Genomic DNA, 13,562 nt, shown 5'->3' with positions numbered 1-13,562 from the left:
ACACAAACTAAACTAATTTAAAATATATCATTTATAAATAAATTATATTATAGATAGACAGATATAGATGTTTATGAAAAAAAATCATATATTATGGGCTAGTAAAAGTTTTTGGTCTGCATCCAACATATTTTTGTGCGTCTGAGCTCAGCAGGCCTGCAATACGGGTCCATTTTGGGAAATCAAATCAGAGAAAAGACAGATCCAAAAGCAAAAAAAATTAGAGAAAAGATATCACAAAAAAAAAAAGAGAGATTAGGACGATATTAGATATTTGTTGTTGTTATTAGCGTTCTTTTCGTTTGTGTTGGAGGAGTAAAGCTTCGGACAAAGGATCATTTCTTCACGGCAAGTGAATTAAAAGAAAAAAGGAAAAAAGAAAAAATCTGGAAGTGAAGACAAAGAGGTGAGGGTGTGGCTGTGCAGCTGGTTGGCGGAGTCTATAATAACATCCTCTACCCTCTCTCACTTGATTTTTTTTTCCTCTCCCTCTCTCCTAACCTCCCTCGAGAGGAGAAGAACAAGAAGAAGAAAGAAGCAGCAGCAGCTAACAGTAACTGCTACTGCTATGTCTCAACCCATGGCTATGGCTATGGCGTCTTCTGCTACTACTTCAGCAGCTTGTGCCTCTCTTCTCTTTCCTCCTCATACTAACTCTCGCACAACAAACTCTCCATACTCCACTCGTTTTCACGCTCGATTCCGTAACAATCGCCTCTTCTTCCCTTATTCTTCTCCAAGGTACTTCTCTCTCCATTTCCTCTTCAATTTTCGGTACTTATTATCTGAATTGCTCAATTACAAGCTCACCTATGTTTTTCCGATAATAATAATTTCTTGTTATACTCATATAGAGTTTCGGTTTTTTTCCCTCGCAATTATTCGTTTCACGATTCACTCCACGCGCGGAGCGAGCTCAATTTTGCGATGTGAGTATGTTGCATTTGTTTCTGTTTCAGTGGAAGGAGAACGCATAAATCTATTCATGGCGGTGGATTCGGTTTGCGACGGAACAAGGGAGATATTACCTGGAAACGTTCCACTTCCTTCTTCGGTGAACTCGCGACGAAGTCGTTTTTGTTGCCGCAGCAACATACGCGTAGCTGTACCTCTTGCTGTCGTGCTTCCGCCACTAAACGCCGCACAAGTTTTCCGAGATTCGTTCCTGGAGCTTTTCTGGATAAATCGTCATTCTGTTTGTCGAAGAGTAGACTCCAACGTCGCTCTGTAAGTATTCCAGTCTCATTTCTGTCTTACAACTACTTATATAACTGTATGGATTATGTCGCCAGAACTTGTTTCAGATAAAATTTGCGTTGGATTTTCTCATATTTTTGTTACTGAACAGTTATTGTGCTACCGATATTTAGTGCAACTGCAATCTAACCATTGAAAGTATTGATGATTTTGGTATACATTGGTAGATCTGGAGAGTATGGGAATTGTTATAGCCTAATCGTCTAGTGTTATGATGTGTTCCTGTTCGACAAGTCCATTTTTTCTTCTCAAATATGATGTCTGATTTTGTTCGTGTTGTCTTTGATCATTGGTCAAGCAGGCTCAAATTCCACATGCAACAGTTGGTCCAGATGAGCCTCATGCAGCAAGTACAGCCTGGCCAGACGGTATTTCTGAAAAGCAAGATTTAGGTTTATTTGATTCTGAACGAGAGCGGATTGAGGAGTGTCTAAATTCTGAACTTCCATATCACCCTAAGTTGCATCGAGGCCAGCTAAAGAATGGGTTGCGTTATCTCATTTTGCCAAATAAAGTGCCGCCAAACAGGTAAGCTCTATAAATACTGATTCTCTAGCTTGCATTCGTTGTTAACTAAGTAGTCCCAACTGATTCAATTTTAGGTTTGAAGCACACTTGGAAGTTCATGCGGGTTCAATAGATGAAGAGGATGATGAGCAAGGCATTGCTCATATGATTGAACATGTTGCTTTCCTTGGAAGTAAAAAACGTGAGAAGCTTCTTGGCACAGGAGCTCGTTCAAATGCTTATACTGACTTCCACCATACAGTGTTTCACATCCATGCCCCTACTAGCACCAAGGTTTGGGGCACGTGTTTTTTTTTTTAAATTTTATTTTAATTTTTTTTCACTCTCTGCTTTTTATTGAACTCTGTGTTGTTACTGGATAATTTAAATTAAATAGATGATTATAACAATATGAAATTTATTATCTGTCTGCCCAAGAATATGTGGAAATTCTTGACATTGTAATGAATTGAATCAATAGTTTATATCTTTAACAGTAGCATATATTATTGAATGGGCGGATTTTCACAAAAGAAGAATCATGAGTATGACAAAGGTCCTATTATTATTGTTGAACGTGCTGATCTGATCTGTAAATTTTTTGTGATATGATGGTTCATCTTTGTCATTGGCATGGGAATAAATAATACTTGTGTTCATTTCTGAAGTATTAATGGCATTCCTAAGGGAGTCCACATGATATTTAATGTGTTAAAGCCTTTAGCGACATAGTTGATCTTAATTTCTAGGAAAGAAAACTTCATTGTTCTCAAGAGACAGATAGTCAATGAGTGAATTGTTTAGTGCTTGATTACTGCTTCTGTTCATCATCCAAAACAATCTCCCCACAGGGAAAGCCTCTCAGGGTGTGGCAAGAGAGGGAATCGGGGGTGGAGGTCACGAGCCTCTAACCCCTAGCTTGTAAGAACTCCAGAGGGGTCCCTGTGAAATAGGGGTATAGAACTAGGGTCTCCTGGGACTATTACAAAACCTATACTGTAGCCCTCTTCCCACAAGCCAATTTAACAAGCCTAGCTTTCAATTTATGTTGTCATGTTTGTGCATTGAATTTTTTCTGTTGATATTGATTATAGTGGTTTATGTCAGGACTCTGATGGTGATCTGCTTCCATTTGTTCTAGATGCCTTAAATGAGGTATGCTTTATTAATTTTTGCCTTATCATACAAGCCACTTCTTGTAAAATGTATATATTAGCTTTAATGCTTGTTTCTTATTATTTAGATCTTGATATTTTAATGCTCTGAATTTACCCTGAGTACCCAGTGTTAAATCAATTTTAGGGGACAATAGAGAAACATGGATATGTTGTTTTTGGACTGGGTTTTCTCACATCTTATTGTTTCCTAACTCCGATATATGCAGATAGCTTTCCAGCCAAAGTTCCTTGCTTCTAGAATTGAAAAAGAACGACGTGCTATACTCTCGGAGCTTCAAATGATGAATACAATAGAGTACCGGGTTGATTGTCAGGTGTGGAACAAAATATCTCTTGAAATTTAGGCCATCAGCTTGATGCTTTGCACAATATTGACTAGTGTATTTCTGCTTCTTATTTGCTTTGCTTTATATTTCCGTAACTGCAGTTGTTACAACATCTGCATTCTGAAAACAAGCTGAGCAAGAGGTTTCCAATTGGGTTAGAAGAACAGATAAAGAAATGGGATGCAGATAAAATTAGGAAATTTCATGAGCGTTGGTATTTCCCTGCAAATGCTACCTTGTACATTGTGGGGGATATTGATAACATCACAAAGACTGTTTATCAGATTGAAGTATGTCAAACATTCATTTGCAAAGTATTTGGTTTGGTTATAGCCATATTTGGGAGTCTTACAATCACTGTTGCATGCAGGCTGTTTTTGGACAAACAGGTGTAGACAATGAGAAAAGTTCTGTCACCACTCCAAGCGCATTTGGTGCAGTGGCTAGTTTTCTTGTGCCTAAGCTTTCTGTTGGTCTGGGGGGAAATTCAGTTGAAAGATCAGCAAATACAATTGATCAATCAAAAGTGTTTAACAAGGAAAGGCAAGCTGTTCGTCCTCCTGTGAAGCATAATTGGTCGCTTCCTGGAAGCAGTGGCGATTTGAAGCCACCACAAATATTTCAACACGAGTTGCTTCAAAATTTTTCAATTAATATGTTTTGCAAGGTATGATTTATGCTATACATGATTAATTTTATGCTGATCTAATGAACAATTCAAATACTATATGAGGATAATTTCTATTTACTGGTAGTGTAAATTATCTTGCACTAACATAATAAAAATTTGTTTAATTACTCTATTGGTCCCTATAGTTTTACCAAATTTTCAATTAGATCCCTATATTTTTTTTCTTTTTAATTGGGTCCTTATATTGCTTTTAATTTTGTAATTAGGTCATTTTCATGTCAAAAACGTTAAAATTAACATAATATTTCTCCCAAAATATATGTGGTCAAAAATCTAATTAGGTTTTTAATTATGAATACCTCAATTTGCGAAGAAATATTCAGTTAATTTTAATATTTTTTACACTAGGAAGAACCTAATTATAAAATTAAAAGCAGTATAGAGACCTAATTGAAAGGGAAAAAAGTACAAGGACCTAATTGTAAATTCGGTAAAACTATAGGGACCAATAGGGTAATTAAACCATAAAAATTCAAGAAGCTGACATATAAGCATAAGCAACTGGCCAATATAAAATGATAGTTCCTTAGATTCTTGTTGGGTGACCATGTTACATAAGTTGGTGCATAGAGATTATTCTCCTACCTTATTGCTATTTAATAGGCTATTACTTGATGTGGCTTTGACCTACTTAGGGTAAAAGATATAGGCATATGGGATAAAGTAGACAACTGCACATGTTCACCTGTATTTTGGTCCTTGTCATGTAAGAACAAAAAGCCTCTAGGCATGTATGTAGAGTATTTAACTATTTATGCATCATTGTTTTATGTAAAGCACTTATGGGGTATGGCACTAACCTTTTGAACTTCCCCAAATGCATATTGTTTCTTTTGGTATTACAACACTTATGTAACCCTCTCCACTAATTACCTTACTGAAACCTTATGCAGATTCCAGTAAATAGGGTTCAAACATTCAATGATTTGCGTAACGTCTTGATGAAAAGAATATTTTTGTCTGCTCTTCATTTTCGTATCAATACAAGATATAAGGTGAGATGAAACCTGTATTGCTACTTCTTGATCTTGTCGTGTTAGAGCCACTTTGGAACCTATTTGATGGTAAATTATGTGACGTTGTTGTGTCTGAGAATACGCAATGCGGTGCTTTGGTTTAAGCAAAAAATTGCTCAACTGCTTCTGGGAATGACATATTGTGTGTCTTAACTCTTTAATGCAAACGAACCGCTGCCCCCTCCAGCAATACCACAGAAGCTTTAATGCAAACGAACCGCTGCCCCCTCCAGCAATACCACAGAAGCTGTTGAGGGGTTCTGTACTTGTTAGAATTCTGTTCTGTCAAAATTGGAAATTGGAGTTACTGACTCATGATTAGTCTACATGAAATAAAGAGAGTTCTGTTGTCTAGTGGTGGTGGTGTAGTTTTTGTTTTTGTTTTTTTTTTTTAATAGAAACGAAATCTGCCTGGTAGATTTGTTAAATTTGCCAGATCATCCTTGCGTTATCATTGAAGTATGTTTGTAACGCATGAAATTTACAGAGTTCAAATCCACCATTCACTTCCGTTGAACTGGATCATAGTGATTCTGGAAGGGAAGGATGTACTGTGACCACTCTTACCATAACTGCAGAACCAAAGAATTGGCAAAATGCAATTACAGTTGCTGTTCAAGAGGTTTGTTTCTCCTTTAATGCTACATTTGTCTTTGCAGTAGTGCAATTTTTAGTTTAAGTTTCATTGGCTGTTTCAGGTTTTATTTCATGCTTCCTGTGGTCTGTATTTTTATTGCTGGGTTAATTTATGGGAGATGATGTAATTGTCTGATACAGGTTCGGAGACTTAAAGAGTTTGGTGTTACCCAGGGTGAATTAACTCGATATTTAGATGCCCTTTTGAAAGATAGTGAACACCTTGCAGCCATGATTGATAATGTATCTTCTGTTGATAACTTGGATTTCATCATGGAAAGTGATGCTCTTGGCCATAGAGTTATGGACCAGAGACAGGGACATGAATGCTTACTTGCTGTTGCAGAGACAGTAACCCTTGAGGAGGTATTTCATTTGCATTCCTTGTATCTTGTGCATTATTTTCTACCTTTATTTAAAGCACCCTTCTCTTTTAGAATTTTTACTGCTACATTTTTGTTTATTCCTGATAATAGAGATTGAAGATTTTCCCCTTAATGATTTGTGGATACCATGCATTCAAAAGATGAGGCATTGGTTTCTTTCATGTTAGATTGTTATCTTGTAACTCATATTTTTGGATATGCTTATAATCATTGATGTGTTCTGGTGCAGGTCAATTCTGTCGGTGCTAAGGTGTTAGAATTTATAGCTGATTTTGGAAAGCCTACTGCACCGCTTCCTGCAGCTATTGTTGCTTGTGTTCCAACAAAAGTTCACATTGAGGGAGCAGGTGAAACAGAATTCAAGATATCTCCAACTGAAATTACAGATGCTATGAAAGCAGGATTGGATCAGCCTATAATGCCAGAGCCTGAGGTATTCAACCCCTCTTCAAATCGACTTCTTGACTTGTTAGTTTATTCTGATTTCACACTTGGTAGTATTTGGTTTTCCCCCACTGACTTGTAACTAGACTATGGTACTGTGTATTTGATATTTGGTTATGCTCAATGTGGTTATGTCACAATAATAGCTTTAACCTAAGAGGGGTGGCTTTATTATAACTTTTTGCATTCCATATATCTGCCACACTGATTCAAAATTGATTCCCTAATCATATGGATTGAGATATTTCTTTTTTGCTGAGTCAATTACATATACGAGCTGGGGTTTTATTTCTAAGTAATTTTGAGTACTTTTCAACTAATTGTTTTATACACGTATAGCTTGAGGTGCCAAAGGAACTAGTACAATCAACCCAGCTAGAAGACTTAAAAAAGGAGCGCAAGCCAGCCTTTATTTCTGTAAGTTCTGAAACAGATGTTACAAAGCTTCATGATGAGGAAACTGGGATCACTCAACGTCGTCTTGCAAATGGAATTCCTGTTAACTATAAGGTATACTGTGCAAGTTTGTTATGTAGCTACTACCTTCTTTTCCTTTTACACGATAATGTAATCAATTCATGGGTTCCTAATGCTATGACTTTGTGGTGTTGCATCATTTTGTTCTTTCCTACAATAATAATTATAAGAAGAAAAAATAGTTTTTAGTTTTTCATTATGTTTGTATTGCCATTCAATTTTCAACTGATATATAGACATAGTAATATCGAGTGTTTTGAGATTACCATGAGAACTCAGGTTTTGTAGCTTAAGAGGACCGATTTTTTATAATTAATTAATTAATGCTTTCTATTGTCACAGATATCAAAAACAGAAACACAAAGTGGGGTGATGCGGCTGATTGTCGGTGGAGGACGAGCTGCTGAGAGTTCTGATTCAAGAGGATCCGTGATTCTGGGTGTTAGGACACTTAGTGAGGGAGGTCGTGTTGGCAATTTCTCAAGGGAGCAAGTAAATATCTGAACTAACTTATATCTACGAACTTTAATGTCTGGAATATATTTTTATTTTGACATGACTCACAAGAAAGCTGCATGTGTCCTCATTAAACAAGCAATTTTATCTTTTGTTATTCTCATCTATCTAGTTGCTTCTTGCGACTCTTGGTAAGTTTGTTAACGTTTTCTTTAACTAATTATTTTGATTCTTTCTTTTGAACTTTGTTGCCAAGGTACAAGGGCTCTTGGATGATGATAGACCATTATTGTTAGCATCTTGGATTTTTTTTCATGTTTAACATTTGATTTGGAAGATGTCGTGATTATATTTCTCTTTCTGATTATTTTGAATTTAAATTTAAAAGGTTTATCAATGATCTGATAAAAATGTAGAAATTCCCGATTATTTATAAACAAAAAGGAAAATGCATATGCTAAGATGAATATTAGAAAGTGCTAACCATTTATTAAAAAACCAAACTATAGTGTTTTAAAAAGTATAGTTACGAACAATTTCATGACAGTGATTATGATTTTCATATTGGTGAGAGGCCACTGCCATCATAATACGTAATCCAGACGCGAATGTTCTATTGACCTCTCTTAGCTGTAAAGTGTGCCCATGTCTATATTGAATGTACAATTAGCATGTTCCTTTATATTGTGAAATGTTGATGGGAAATGTACTTAATGTCTGACTCTACACTTTTTTCTAGTCCCCCATAAACTATTATTGGAACATCTCATACATGCATTCATGGCATCATATGCGCATGAAATAAATTCAATATTTAAGAATGATCTACAGCTCTATTTACTGAATGCACCAGGTTGAACTTTTTTGTGTGAATCACCTGATTAATTGCTCCTTGGAATCTACGGAGGAATTCATATCTATGGAGTTTCGTTTTACTTTAAGAGATAATGGAATGCGTGCTGCCTTTCAACTCCTCCACATGGTGCTCGAGGTAAACATCTTTTCTATTGTTATTGTTAGCCGTTTTCTTATCCACTTAAGTTGCATAAAATGATATTTAGCTTTACTACTTTTGCTGCATACTGTATGTATCGTTACAACCCTGCCTATTAATATGTTATGATGTTCCCCTTGTGCAGCATAGTGTATGGCTAGATGATGCTTTTGATAGAGCAAGGCAATTGTATCTGTCATTTTATCGATCTATCCCAAAGAGCTTGGAACGCTCAACTGCTCACAAACTCATGGTTGCAATGCTAGATGGTGATGAGCGATTTATCGAGCCTACACCAAAATCATTGGAAAATTTAACCCTTCAATCTGTTAAGGAGGCTGTAATGAGTCAATTTTTTGGTGATAACATGGAGGTCTGCCATCATTATTCTTTCTGAAAGCAGTGTTCTTTTAGATTATGTTGAAATACTAAAATCCTTGTCTAAAATCTCTTCCTTATTTGTCCATCAGGTAAGCATTGTAGGTGACTTCACTGAGGAGGAAATTGAATCCTGTATTCTTGACTACCTTGGCACTGCTCAGGCCACAAGAAATTATAAGAAAGGGGAAGAACCCAGGCCACCCTTATTTCGACCATCTCCGTCAGATTTGCAATTTCAAGAAGTGAGAAGCTAAGCATATACTTCCATTACATGCATATGGCTTTTGTCAAAACCTAATGCGACCGACTTACATTTTTTTTACAGTGCAATTTTTACTTGCATTTTGTTTTTGTCTGACATGAAATTCTACTGGCAATACTCTGATGCAATAGTCAACATACATTTATTTGCTTTATACCTTTTTGGTAGGTATTTCTAAAAGACACTGATGAAAGGGCATGTGCTTATATTGCCGGGCCAGCACCAAACCGTTGGGGTTTTACTGCAGATGGAGAAGACCTGTTAGAGTCAATTAAAAATGGTAAAAAATACTTGTGGGATTCATATGAATATTCCGCTGTGTGTCTAAATTTATCATTTCAAATTGCATTTAATCATTGAATATCAAAAATCTCTTCTGCAGATGATCAATCAAAAACCGATGTTCCGCAGATGGAAGGTGGTCTTAGAAGAAGCCTTCGTGCTCATCCTCTTTTCTTTGGTATAACTATGGGTTTGCTTGCTGAGATTATAAATTCTAGGTACCTCCTTCTGCTTTCCTGTAGTTAGCTTATTGTGGAAGCTTAGACATCATGCTGATCACTTGGCCAAAATTGACCTACATACTTTCTGTCCAATATTGGATTGGTCCACCATCATGCAAATGGATCAACCCTGATTACTTTTTGTGTTGAAATTTGTATTTTAATGCCTTGGATGTCTTTTAATAGTATCATATGCACGAGTGTCACTTTTGAACAATTTTAATAGCAACAAATTTCCAGCTGTGCTTAGGTGATTACGTTTTTGTGATGCAGGCTCTTCACAACTGTCAGAGATTCACTGGGGTTGACCTATGATGTATCGTTTGAATTAAACTTGTTTGATAGGCTTAAACTAGGATGGTATGTGATCTCTGTGACATCAACTCCAAGCAAGGTGTGGACTTCATTCTCTTAAGATGAACTGCTCTGATATTTTATGTCAATTTCCTTGTGTTAAAAATTTTTAAGAGAATCTTCACCTTCCTTTGCAGGTGCACAAAGCTGTTGATGCATGCAAGAATGTTCTTAGAGGTCTGCATAGCAATAAAATTACTGAGAGGGAACTGGACAGGGTTAGTTATTGAATATGGCAGACATCCATAATTTGTTTCCAAGTTTGATTTTTGCCTATTCATTTCTTCTTTCAATGAACTTGGTGATCCTGCTTTTTTAATTAATTTTTCATTTAGATTATTATCTTCCTGGCTAAAATGAATCCGTGTGATGCAGTCATTTACTTTGAAGAAAAATTTCTTGTTATTTTGACATACTTGTCATGGCTTAAAAATTAAAAGATTTCCTTTGGTGCTCTTCTCTAACATAGGCTAAGCGGACACTTTTGATGAGACATGAAGCCGAAATCAAGTCTAATGCCTATTGGCTGGGATTGTTAGCTCACTTACAAGCTTCTTCTGTACCAAGGAAGGTGAGATAGAAATGTCCGAATCATGACATGCAATATATTCAGACCTTTATTTTTATTGTGAAAAGAACTGTGATATAAATGTATTATTTTTTTGGAATTTTAAATATTAGTTGTGCTAGTTATTAACGGTGGTTGTGGGATCCAGGACATATCTTGTATCAAGGACCTAACATTTCTATATGAAGATGCTACTATTGAGGATGTATACCGTGCATATGACCAGTTGAAAGTGGATGAAAATTCTCTATATGCATGCATTGGGGTTGCCGGGGCTCAGGCTGAACAAGATATAGCAGGTGTGTAGTAGCCTCAAAATGGTTAATATTGAGTTTTGTTACAAATTATGTAATTATAAAATCTTTGACGCTATGCGCAGCTCCTTTAGGAGAGGAAGAAGCCGGCGATGCTTATCCAGGTGTTATTCCCATGGGAGGACGTGGTTTATCTACAATGACACGTCCTACTACCTGATGCTTTTGGGTACTTCCCCGAGTTGCTACATGATCTTGAGGTTGGTATATTATCCTTTGCTCCTTGTAATTACTTATTTACTTTATGATAGTTTCTATCCTTCTCTACACTTTGTTCTGTTCTTCTTGTATATGCATTGGTTGAGCGTTATACACAAATTTTTGCACCTGTACTGTGTACAGGAGCCATAATTGCCAGTACGACAACTGGTTGTGGTTCGAAGAAGCTGCTACATGCATTCATTAACTTCACATTCAAACAAGTCTACAGTGAAATGTTCGATCAACCTGACAAGTGGTTCTTGATTTCCCCCATTTATCTTTGTATCTTTAGTTGAACCACAAATAAAATGTTACTGCTACCTGTACTTAACAAAATTTATAGGATTAGAATGAAGAAAAATATAGAGCAATTCACCACTAAGATGTATAGGTCCCATTTTTTCATCCGTTGGGCCATATTGTTTTTGGGGTTCTCTGGCCACAAACACATTGTTTTTTTTGTCGAATAAAAGTGTAGTTATATAAATTGTAAATCATTGTTTTCGAACTCGTTAAACTAGACTTTCCCATCAAATCACGGGGACCTCTGTCGTTTATTAACTTGTTTTGTTTAAGCTGTACTATATCTTATTTCGCTCTTCATAATTTGTGGAATCCTTAATTGATTCATGGTACAGACATAATTTTATGCAAATCTTAGGTAGGTTTGTGTTGCTGCTCGGTTTAAATTTGATGGTGATTCGAGTCAATGGCCTTAGGCCATGCTAGCGGAGTAGGGACCGATGACACCGATTGATATTAATTTCTCAAATGATTTCCAGACTAATTATGCCATTCTTCAAACTTACTCTCAAATTATTGAGTAAAGCAATCGTAATTTTTTTTTTATCACCCTATCGTGTCTCTCGTGTCATCCGAATTTTCGTGGGTTGTTTTCTTCGTTGAAAACCTGCGCCGTGTCATGTTGAATGAAATGCTCGGCATAGGCATCTTCCACCCTCGATGATTTTAACTTTATTTTTTATGATCACATTATTTTCTTTGATTTCTCAGCAGTTTTAGAAAGCATAAGTTAAACAATGTAAGAGATAAGAGACATGTTAAGATGACTATAATATTGATGCAGCTTTGTGATACATAAAAGTATAAAAGGGTTCAAAGTCGTATTGCATCTTCTCAACTAACTTTGTAATAACCTTCCTTCGGCAAATCTATTTCTTACTTGAATTTTTTTCCTTCCACCAACTCTTATGATGGTATGATTATTGGTTGTGATGGAGTCGACTTTCTAAACAGATTATTATTTTCGGACTAATGTGTTGAACAACTTTAGTTGGAGAACAATGACCAATCCCTTCTGATGATCCAATTAACAATAATATTTAAATTTAACGAAATGTGTCTATTTGTAGCAATAAGCATGTATGAAGTTTACAAGTAATAGCTTGTATATATTAAGCAAACTAACTAACTAACTAGTCAAAGAAATCAAACTCAACAAGTAACACATGGTAATCTTGTTATTGACATTGGTAAAATATTCCATTTACACGAAACCTTTTAGAAGGAAAAGGGTTTTCATTGCTTAATTGATTATTAGCAGAGATAAAATACTTACAAGGGGAAACAAGCAAAACATAAACAAATTAAAGTGGCTTGTGAAAATGGATAATGAGGTCATGTTGGGAGAAAACTTAGCAACAACACTAAGGTCTATCATCCCTTTAATCCCCACATTGACTAATTGTCCCATGAATGATGGTGACTCGCACACTGTTCAATGTGTCTAGAAACAAATATATACTATTATAATATTTTTGTTTTATAAACAGCTCCAACAAACTGCTCCTCTCCCTTATGAAGCGCTTTATATAATAATTTATATCCAACACCCTATAAATATTTTTCCCATTAATTGACACTTCTAGTATAAACTTGTTTAATGTCCCGTACGTTGCACAGAAGAATATGCAGAAAAAGAACCTATTAATGCATAAGTATTAATTAAAGGTGATTATTTTAATAAAAATTTTATGATTGTCATTATGTAAAAATATTTTATTTTGACTATTAAATAATAAATTGTAAGAGTTGATTTTACATGTTATAAAAGTGTTATCTTTATTTAGAATGTGACTAAAAAAATGAATCACACTTCTTAAATAAAGATCATCATGAAAAGATATTTTTGACATTTTATTCGAGTAGTTGTCTTAATTAAATTCTTTTTCTAATAGTTTTGGTGTATTTAGTTTGTTTTTTGGTGTATTTTATATGATTTTAGGTGCAGTTGGTGTTATCCTCTTTTTATTGTAATTAGACAATAAAATATTATTATTCTGATATTTTTTTGCATGTTTCAGTTATTTGCATGTGTTTTTATCTATTTTTTAGAGATTTTGTTCATATATTTGTTGTAACTAATTCATAGAAATTTGTTGTAGCATTTTTGGTGTCATTTTGTGCATGTTTGATTGAGTTGCATGTCTTTTTGAATTGACATTGTGTAATACAATCAATAAATAATAGTGGTATATTTAGTTTATATTTAAGTATATTTCATGTGAATTAAGGTGCACTTGGTGTTGTTGTATTAATTAAATTTCTTTTCTAATAATTTCGCTCCATAATTCTTTTTGTGTAATCCTGT

At 35.3% G+C, this 13,562-nt stretch overlaps 1 protein-coding gene across 1 annotated transcript; it reads left to right on the top strand.

The window, feature by feature from the left end:
- The first annotated feature begins 291 nt into the window (after window positions 1-291).
- On the top strand, window positions 292-11,445 carry LOC112801327 (stromal processing peptidase, chloroplastic). The gene is made up of 25 exons (XM_025843996.3): window positions 292-741; window positions 960-1,227; window positions 1,559-1,785; window positions 1,860-2,058; window positions 2,872-2,919; window positions 3,149-3,256; window positions 3,370-3,558; window positions 3,639-3,935; window positions 4,853-4,954; window positions 5,463-5,597; window positions 5,753-5,977; window positions 6,227-6,430; window positions 6,781-6,951; window positions 7,261-7,410; window positions 8,228-8,365; window positions 8,514-8,741; window positions 8,839-8,991; window positions 9,180-9,291; window positions 9,394-9,511; window positions 9,788-9,908; window positions 10,006-10,086; window positions 10,338-10,439; window positions 10,585-10,735; window positions 10,816-10,950; window positions 11,093-11,445. The coding sequence occupies exons 1-24, from the start codon at window positions 569-571 to the stop codon at window positions 10,908-10,910; spliced, it is 3,795 nt and encodes a 1,264-aa protein (XP_025699781.1). The 5' UTR covers window positions 292-568; the 3' UTR covers window positions 10,911-10,950; window positions 11,093-11,445.
- Window positions 11,446-13,562: the final 2,117 nt, after the last annotated feature.

The sequence above is a fragment of the Arachis hypogaea genome, chromosome 5 (assembly GCF_003086295.3).
Source record: "Arachis hypogaea cultivar Tifrunner chromosome 5, arahy.Tifrunner.gnm2.J5K5, whole genome shotgun sequence".
NCBI classification, from domain to species: Eukaryota; Viridiplantae; Streptophyta; class Magnoliopsida; order Fabales; family Fabaceae; genus Arachis; species Arachis hypogaea.
This window is presented reverse-complemented; position numbering and strand designations above follow the sequence as displayed.

What these genes read in the sequence shown, in the direction of transcription:
- LOC112801327 (XM_025843996.3), top strand. Translation starts at nt 569, where the DNA reads ATGTCTCAACCCATGGCTATGGCTATGGCGTCTTCTGCTACTACTTCA. An exon ending in GCAATTTCTCAAGGGAGCAA is followed by an intron (nt 7,411 to 8,227) that starts GTAAATATCTGA and finishes TGAATGCACCAG; the next exon opens with GTTGAACTTTTTTGTGTGAA. An exon ending in GGCTGAACAAGATATAGCAG is followed by an intron (nt 10,736 to 10,815) that starts GTGTGTAGTAGC and finishes CGCTATGCGCAG; the next exon opens with CTCCTTTAGGAGAGGAAGAA.